Source organism: Carassius auratus, chromosome 15, assembly GCF_003368295.1.
Source record: "Carassius auratus strain Wakin chromosome 15, ASM336829v1, whole genome shotgun sequence".
NCBI classification, from domain to species: domain Eukaryota; kingdom Metazoa; phylum Chordata; class Actinopteri; order Cypriniformes; family Cyprinidae; genus Carassius; species Carassius auratus.
In genome coordinates, this window is record NC_039257.1 from 18,882,596 (window position 1) to 18,892,164 (window position 9,569).

The 9,569-nt window shown below is 34.6% G+C and overlaps 1 protein-coding gene across 1 annotated transcript; it reads right to left on the minus strand.

Moving 5' to 3' along the window:
- Positions 1–528: 528 nt before the first annotated feature.
- c15h3orf52 (chromosome 15 C3orf52 homolog) lies at positions 529–9,077 on the minus strand. The gene is made up of 8 exons (XM_026282794.1): positions 8,655–9,077; positions 7,078–7,158; positions 6,637–6,711; positions 6,374–6,509; positions 4,076–4,218; positions 1,638–1,708; positions 1,281–1,450; positions 529–1,054 (listed from the first exon to the last, which is right to left on the minus strand). The coding sequence occupies exons 1-8, from the start codon at positions 8,727–8,729 to the stop codon at positions 1,047–1,049; spliced, it is 759 nt and encodes a 252-aa protein (XP_026138579.1). The 5' UTR covers positions 8,730–9,077; the 3' UTR covers positions 529–1,046.
- Between the last annotated feature and the right edge of the window lie 492 nt (positions 9,078–9,569).

Below are 9,569 nucleotides of genomic sequence, written 5' to 3' on the forward strand. Positions count from 1 at the left end.
CAAAAGTTTTTGAACAATAAGACATTGTGACATTTTAGCATAAGTGACATTTTAAAAATATATTCAAATAGAAAGCAGTTATTTTAAATCGTAAAATATTTCACAATATTACAGCTTTTGCTTTTAGGAGCCACCAGTTTTTATAATTCATTAAACAACAAATGTTTGGTAATGGAATTGATTGGCAAGTAGTTGCCTATTTCAGGTAGCAGTACTGCCACCTGAAGGTGGGGGAATAGGAGTACAATTGGCATTCACAGTCATTTTATTTAATGTTTTTAAAACTGTTTTTAATGTCTATGTATCATCCAATAAATAGATCACATATTCAAAAAAATACTAAATAAAATCAATTAATAATAAAAAAAAACAAAAAAGGTACAAAAGCTGTAACTAAGGTGGTGCCCTCTAAAAAGGTTAACTTTGTACCTTATTTATCGGGGGGGGAAAGTTCAGATCATCTGGATTACAATACAAATTATTTATATTTTTAATGCAGAAATACAGTAAATACTTCCATTATAGCACTTTTTTTAAAGTAAAATTTTTTATTTAAAAAAAGCATAAAAAAAAATCTCCACACACATACAAACAACTGCTCCACAGTGATTAAAAAAATGGTCCAATGGTCATGGTTCAAGCAATGGAAATTCATAAATGTAAAGTACACATATAGTATTATTATAGAAATTCATCCTGGAGCCATAGGCTCCATCTATCTATTCTAAAATATTATTATTATTAATGCAAATTATTTTTTTTATGTGTTTTGAACCTGTTAAATATCTGAAGTTATTTTTATATAAAGTGTGTAAAACATACTGTATGAACACTGAATGATGAACACATTTTTTTTAAGTGAACCCAAAAAGACTTATTATTATTATCATCATCATCATCATTATTCTTCTTAATATTTAGAGATCTATTAAAGAGCACAGAAGGCAGTTAAATGAAATAATGTGATGTTTGGAATGTTTTGTTTTCTGATGAAGGGACCAGTCGTTCAATTTAGAAAATCCATCTTGTAATTCAAGGTTGCTTATTTATCCAGCTAAGAAAAAAAAGCAAACAAAAAAACAAGAAAATCATAATCAGTTCTATTAGTAAAACAAAAACAAATGTTTTTATATTTGGCTGTTCTGCATGCAAATTGTACAGTATGTACCATTTCATATATTATTTCCATACTTGTACTTTTTATTATTATCAATATTTTTTTTGTGAGTGTATTATTTATAATTTATTATTCTTTTTTTGTTTTAAAAGTATCTCCTCACCTTCCATGTGGAGTGATGTTGGTATGATATAGAAAGGGTCTCCAGTGTCTCGATCATACAAGTGTTGGAGCAGCACATGTTTAACCATCTTTAGACTCAAAGTGTAGAGTATCAACTTGTCGTGTTCTAAAGGCATCATGAACTGGAGCTTAAACTGGCCTGTAGTGTTCCTGTATGGAAAAACAGCATTAAAAGATAATTTTAGTCAACTTTAACTTGATATAAATGAGATGTATTTTTCTGGGTTGCACCAAAAATGTGTGTAAAAGGCATAAAAGGCACAAATTATGGTATGCACAAGCAAATAAACTGAAAAGAAGGCGTGAAATATGACAGTGGAGTGTGAAATTGACTCACTGGAGATTGTTTATGGTGACACTGTGGAAGTACCGCTCCAATGCAGGAGAAGAATTGTAGACTCCTGTCAGCTGAGGGTTCATCATGGTGTATGGAAGAGACAGACAGAGATTGACTAATTCATTAAACATGGAACTAGCAAACAAAACAAAACAAAACAAAAAACAAAAAAACTTCCATTCTGCTCCTAGATGTCTAGTTTGTCTAACACACCTATTTGAGTCAGCCTACGGGGCTCTGTTAAATCTCTGATAAACAAAACATCTCAAATATGCGGTCCTGTGAGAGAGAGGGAGAGAGAGAGAGAGAGAGAGAGAGAGCACTACCACTGGGAAAGCAGAAGTGCAAGTTGTGGCACATCCCACTTAGGCGGTTTAGTTCACCCACACAATGAACATTTTTTTCATTATTTACTCATCTTTACCAAGAAGTACCAAACCTTTCTGACTTACTTTATTCTGTGAATCAAAAAAAAATTTCTTCTTTTTTTTTACAGAAACTTTTTCTTTTTTGAACTTGATTTATCCAATAGCTCTAAACAATGATGATCTCCAGTGAAAGCAAGTTGTTAGTTGTTATTAGTTCTAACAGTCTGTTGTGCAATAAAAAAAATATAATTTCAAACAGATACAATTTTCAAACGATACAGTTCATTAAAATCCACATCAGGTTCACTGTATGCTTCCTAGGACTAGATATTAAAATCCCTTGATAATCAGCATAATTCATGTCATTATTTTCACAGTAATGTATGCACTTTCAACAAAAGTCTAGGGGCAAGTCATTTCATGTTTAAATGTGAACCATTCAGAAATACAGCAAAAACGAAATCTTTGTCTGAAAAACATGCTTAGCCCAGCCTGTATAAAGTTACCAGACAGTACAATGTTTATTTTAATAGGATCTTATTGCTTTTCTAAGGACTGCAATATATATATATATATATATATATATATATATATATATATATATATATATATATATATATATATATATATATATATATTATTTTTTTTACTCCTTCAACATTCTGGTTTGGCTGTAGGGAGGCAAAGTTATAGTGCCACCAACTGTCAGCAGGAAGCGTGTCATTTTCAAAAAACTTTAAAGGGAACCTATTATGGTGTTTTATAAGGCATCACCCACTCATTTTCTTTTATTTATTTATTTTTTATAATCCCAATAAATTGTCTCTCCAAATAACTGTAATCATTTTAGGAAAAAAGTTTGTACGTCACATTTGTGACGTTCTCTGCACTATTTAAATAAATAGCATAAACACAGCCCTGAGTGAAAAGTAGTGATGGGAGAAGCTATCCTTTACAAAGCTTCGAATCAATTGAACTAATGAACCTGTTTGCCAAAACTGTGTAAATGCAACAAAAAGTTGGGCTAAAGCGTGCATTAAACGGTGCAATGCAAATTCTTTCTTAAAGTACAATATATTGAATGCAATCAAAATAATGAAATACCAAAATGGTTTTAAGTCAGTTATTTCTATCTTTTGGTGTAGCGACCTACCTGCAAAGCTGCCTGAAAAACTATGCACAAAGGCACAGAGGGACTGCTTCAAACGCAAAGGATGGTCACACCAAATGTTGATTTAACTTAGTTAATAGAAGTAATTTGATGAAGAAAATCTATTTGATTATTTTTTGACAGCATCCTCATTTTAGAGCATTTTACACAAGTGCCTAAAACTTTTAACAGTACTGTAGCTTTGCAGGCAGGTCTCTTGAAGCATCTTGAAGACATGTATTTAGTACTGACATACTGGATTTAGTATGTCTCAGTTTATTCTGTTTCTTCATGTCATTCCAGACAGACTGATGATGATGATGATGAGATCAGAACTCTGTGTCAGACTTCTTGTGCAAAAATATCACTGAATTATTACAGTTGAAGGCAAAATAAATGTTTGGAAAAGTAAACTAATATTTCCTACTGAAAAACTACTACAAAAAAATAGAAACAACTGTTTTAAAACCATTTTTTAGCCGGAGAAATAATAGTGTTCTAATAATTTTGACCACCATTGTGTGTGTGTATACACACACACATACACACACACACACGCACACACACACATACATATATATATATATATATATATATATATATATATATATATATATATATATATATACACACACATGTTGTAGGAGTCTAGTTTGTACTAAATGTGGAACATTCATTTAGTTTCAGATTCAGGACTAGTCAGTGAAATCATGTGATACAATTGAAAAAAGAAAAAAAAAACATGGTGGATATTTATTCTTTAAATCACTAGACATCTTAATTTGAAAATAAATTAATGTCTCGGACTTCTTCGAACTTCGGAGTATGATATGTGTGTGGTTATGTGAAGATTATCAATGGGTTTCTCAAACCTACTTCACAGGTATCTTGAATAACAGTCAAATCATTCTTGTTATTACCTGCTCTTTCAGCTCTATCATAGTGTCTTCCTCCTTAGTTTCTGAATCGAAACTTTCAGCGTCCAGAGTGAAATTCCCTCTGAAGAAGCGCGGCACCACAAATGATGATTTGTCATATTTTTCATCCTCATCATCATCAACAACTTTAAAAGAAAAGGGTAGCAAAGCAACAATAAAAGACAATCAGTATCTTACACAAGAATTACTAAAGAAACATATGTTGTGGTTTAGTCATCTTGGAAACAGCTGACTTTTTGGGGATGTATAGAGGAACGCTTCCCTGATCTCATAACTTAAAACATCAGTGTCAGAAGAGAGACCAAGACAGATATAGACTTGTGTCAGCTAAGAATTCAGGAACCACTTAAATAAATGTTATTTAATAATCAATTAATCAAATGTTTTTAATAAATCAACACTCACAACAAAATGTGACTAAAATGTGTTTTTAATGTGTAAAATAAAAATGTATATTTTGTGATTAAATTGACAGAATGTGAAAGTTTAGACTTTGTTTCCTATTCACCTTGCATAAAAACAGCAGAATATTAGGGGTTTGCATGGATAGTCGAACATTCTTTCCGCTCTACTTATTCGATAAATAAAAATGATATTCGAATTTCGCAAAAAAAAAAAAAAAAAGTTCACAATAAAACCTAATTGGTCACTTTCTTTGATTCTCTACGGCATATTTGAAGATGTATGCAAGCAAAAAATAATTAATTAATGAATAAGGGGCCGTTCACATATCCTGCCTAAAAACGCGTGGAAAACGCTAGGCGCGCCGCTTTCTCTTTCAAAGCGCTCGGGCAGAAGCGCTCCTGAGGCGTCTGCCGTTGCTAAAGCAACAATGACGCGCTCTCTCCATGCAGACGCGGAAAGGATAAAAGGATAAATGGATTTGCAGCACAAAAGATCGCTTTCAGTAGCTCTGCTACTAAATTTATTTCAAAATGGCAATCCATATACAGCTATGATCAGCTGTTCCTTCATCTTGGCTGAGTTTTCAACGTTGTTATAGAAATGATGAACCTGAATGTTTAGTTCTTGTCACATGACCCGCGGTGCGCTTGTGTCATTCTGAAAAGTTTAGATGTTTTTAACTCGATGCGGTGCGGACGTGCCTGGAAAAAACTGGTGCATCGCTTCCAATATGAGCGCTCATACCACGTGCCTACACTGGAAATAAAGAACTTGAGCACGCAAAAGACGCGATATGTGAACTGTGAATATGTGAACTAAGAACTGTGGTCTTCTACAGTACTTCAAATATGCCGTGGAGAATCACAGAATGTGACCGGATTCAAGAACATTGTTGCGGCATCTCTCAAGCAACGAATAAACACCGCTAACTTGGAGAATGCAGTGAAAACTCCTCTTCTCGCGTCTGCCCTAGACCCTCGGCACAAACATCTCAGGTTTCTCGATGAAAACATGAGACAAGTAAGAATAAAAACTATTTTGAACATTATCAGAACATTTTCCTTTATGCGAGTGGTGCGGATGCAGCCGCCGTCACCAACGATGAAGAGGATGCAATGCCCACTTGTCGGAAAAGGCTGAGACAGTTCTTCAGCGATGATTACAGAGAGTCCAGCCGAGACGGGTGGGAACAGTTATTGCTGGAGCCATGTATTCCACCAGATGAGGATCCCATTCAGTGGTGAAACGAAAACACAAAGCACTTCTCAAAACTTATTCGCTTAGCACACCATTATTTGTGAGTTCCGCCAACGTCTGTGCCGTCAGAGCGCGTTTTCTCCGCGGCCGGCCTTATTGTTAACAGACTAAGGAGCCGACTTTCCCCCGAACCTGTTTATATGCCCGTATTTTTTAACAAGAACATGTAAAACAATAAAAAAAAAGCAAACAAGATTTGCTAACAGTTTCAAAGTTAAGTGTAGGCTACATTCTACAATAGCCTAATTGCTGCAGGCTGCTTGACGTTTTTTCTGTTCCCTTTTTTTTTTTTTTTTTGCTTTTAATCTGTACTTTTATTTGATTGCACACATTGTTAAAAGTGTTCAGCTACAAAACACGATGTGTAATGTTCAAGCTTATTGTGTGTAAGCTTGTTCAAAATGACGGAAACAATAAATGTTGCTGAAAAATAACATCCGTCTCATTAAACTTAATTTAAATAAACGAATATTCGAATATTTGTTTTTTGTGAGCTCAAATATTCGAATGTGATATTTGCAGAAAACGCCCATCCCTACAGAATATATAGCAAATTGCAATAGTAACATTATCAATAGCATTCACACAAGACAAAGAATCTGAATGGGGCATTGGTACCTGCGCACACAATGATTGAGATCCCAATAACCAGAGCAATGGCAGTAAAGACGATAAGTATCAATGTCCATAGTTTGAGTTTCCACACCACCACTTCATTCAGTTCTTTCTTTACCCTCCGCAGCTCCCTCTGCAACTGCAAACAAACAGAGGAACAAGGCTTTCTTACTCTACTTTAGTAATATTCAAAGCCAAGTCTGGATACTGAGAGATGTAACTATTAAAGTAAACATCTTTGTTGGACTGTTGCTTTTCAGATTTACATTGTGTTGACTTAGAGAGTCAGTATCGACGCCTTCATCCACATGGATGTGCTGTTCCCTGTTGTTCTCAGTGTCCTGAAAACACACAAATCAAGACTGACTGGTCAAACTAAACTAAAGGATCAGTTTGCTGCTTAAAATTCTACACAAAGTACAAGGTGTCAGGGCACACATATAAAGTGAAGCTTACTTGAATAACAATGAGTGAAAACAAAGTATTTTATGTCGGTTATTTAAACCGTTTCTGTATTTCTCAACTAGGTTTGTATATTTATTATTTGAGTCATTACATATCAGGTTTCAGAGTAAGACAAAATGGAAGGAGCAGCTTATGTAGTTGAATGTGTCAAAATGGTTTTGCTTCGGCTCCAAACCATCATAGTTTCATTCAATAAGTTAATTTCTTCCACCAATCAAAAGTTAGGAGTAAGGCATATATACCTGTGTTGTTGATAGCAAAGGGGACACTTCATTTCTCTCTGAACTGTCGTGGCCTGAGTAAGCACCATTCCCCGGAACCTCCTTTATGACAATTTATGCAATACACATAAACATTACAAGAAAAACATTGATCTGTACAGTAGCTTTATGGAAAGTATATTTTTAGACAATCAGCCACTAACTACAGTAAAAACATTGCAGTGGTACTGGACAGGGGCAATGGAGAGGGCCCATAATAAAGTAGAGAGTAAATCTTTGAAACGTGCCAAGAGTGTATTTAAAAGTACTTAAGGTACCATTTTTGTCTTGTTTTGAAAAACATGGTTTAACCATTATGTAAAAAAAATATGTTAATACACACACACACACACACACACACACACACATTAATGCTCACTAGTTTACACACCCCATTCAGAATGTGCAAAATGTTATTAATAGAAACATAAGAGGGATCATGAACATTTTTTATTTAGTACTGTCCTGAATAAGCTATTTCACATAAAAGATGTTTACATATACTCCACAAGACAGTGACGACTGAATTTATAAAAAAAAAATTACCCCATTCAAAAGTTTACATACCTTTTATGAATCTTAATACTGTGTGTAATTTCCTGGATGACACACAACGTTTTTCTATTTTGTGATAGTTGTTCATGAGTCCCTTTTATATCCTGAGCAGTTCAAGACCGAACTGCCTGCTGTTCTTCAGGAAACTCCTTCAGCTTCTGCACATTCTTTGGTTTTCTAGCCCTTTCTGCATATTTTAACCCCTTCACACATTGTATGATTTTGAAATCTATCTTTTGACTTTGTGGACAATTGAGGGACTGAAGGTGAAAGGTGAAAACATGTAGGCTACTGATGCTCAAGGCGGCAACACAATCCACTAAGAGACAGGGGGTGTAAACTTTTTTAATTGGATAATCAGGGTAAGTTTTAATTATTTTGTCTTCTGGGAAACATGTAAGTATTTATGTAGCTTCTGAAGTCCAGTACTAAATGAAAAAAAATATTGCTAAATAAAATTAAGATAATTAAATGAAGAGTACACACACACATGCACACACACAACTTCATCAATAAATAAATAAAAATATTATTATAATAATTATTATTATTATATAAACAAACACATCTCAAACCAGCCTAAGATAGTTTCATAGTCATTTGGTCTCAAAACCTGCAGGTGTGCGTCCATCGTTAGCTAACTAGGAATTTCAAAAGAAGCACTTAAATGAAGTACAGGGTTAAAAAAAAAAAAAAAAAAAAAAAAAAACACTTGGTCTGTACAGTTGCCGTGTAGCCTAGAAAGCATATTTGTATGGCATTTAAGCATTAAGGTAGCCTACCACCACAGCACCTATTGTAGAGTTTAAAAGGTAAAAATAACAAATGTTTTTCCATAGATCTTACGATCAGACCGAAGCAACAACTTTAAGTGCCTGAGGGCAAAACAGTATTGTTCTCTTAGTAGAGCTTGACACTTGGCGTTTGAGTACTTGCACAAACATCACGAGTAACCAAACCTGTTAATGACCCGAAGACTAGATTGGAATGAATTGAAAACTTACCACAGTCGTTTGCTCTGTCGAGTTATTGTTGTCACGGACAACTTGTATGGTTTTCAACTCCAGCTCTTCGCTCATACTTCCATAGTCTCTTTCCCAACCTTGAAAAAAGACCCGGAACTGCGACGTGTTTTGAAAAGGTCTCACCGTGGTTTTTTTGTTGTGGTGAGATAACAATGCTTTGTTCCCAACTGTTACGTTTAGTAAGTAAAGGATAAATAAGTTGATTCCAGGTTTTTTCTCAATGTGGATGCGGCTGATAAGGTCTACAGGTGAAATGCAAGTGTTAAAAAGCGTCTCGTATTTCTGTGAGGAGGAGTGTACATCAAAGCGAAACTGAAGTCAAGCTGACAGGAACTGCGAGTTACTTGCTGTCTGAAATCCAATAAAATGAAGAGGCAGTCTATATCAGTGTAATCCAGTGTAGTGGTTTCAGGGGATTTGGGAAGACGTGCTTTTACTGTGAGGTGGAGGTCGTACATTAAAAGGTCTTTCACTGTTGTAGTTCATATTGATTTGAAATGCGTTGGCAGTAATTAACAGTGATTCCAAATAAACACAGGTTGCTTCCAGTAAGAATTGCACATTTTCTCCACATTTTATCTTACAGCCTTATTCCAAAATTAATTATTTTCCTCAAAATTCTACAAACAATAGCCCATTTATGACAACGGTATAGAAGATGTCTGAAATCTTTGCAAATTTATCATAAAATAAAAAACGAAGAAAAAAAAAACATTTATTATTTGCTCAATGTTTTATTGAAGCATCTTTGGCACCAGTTACAGCCTCAAATCTTTTGGGGCATGATGCAATAAGCTTTGGTCATCATCATTTGGCAATATCTGCCATTCTTCTCCTCGCCTTTTTCACCTCTCAAGCTCTGACTGGTTGGATGGGGGGCAAATGCACATCTTC

Coding starts and splice junctions, on each gene's coding strand:
- c15h3orf52 (XM_026282794.1), bottom strand. CDS start 8,729: ATGAGCGAAGAGCTGGAGTTGAAAACCATACAAGTTGTCCGTGACAAC. Junction 7,159..8,654: donor CGACAGAGCAAACGACTGTG/GTAAGTTTTCAA, acceptor ATTGTCATAAAG/GAGGTTCCGGGGAATGGTGC. Junction 1,709..4,075: donor TGATAGAGCTGAAAGAGCAG/GTAATAACAAGA, acceptor ATGAACCCTCAG/CTGACAGGAGTCTACAATTC.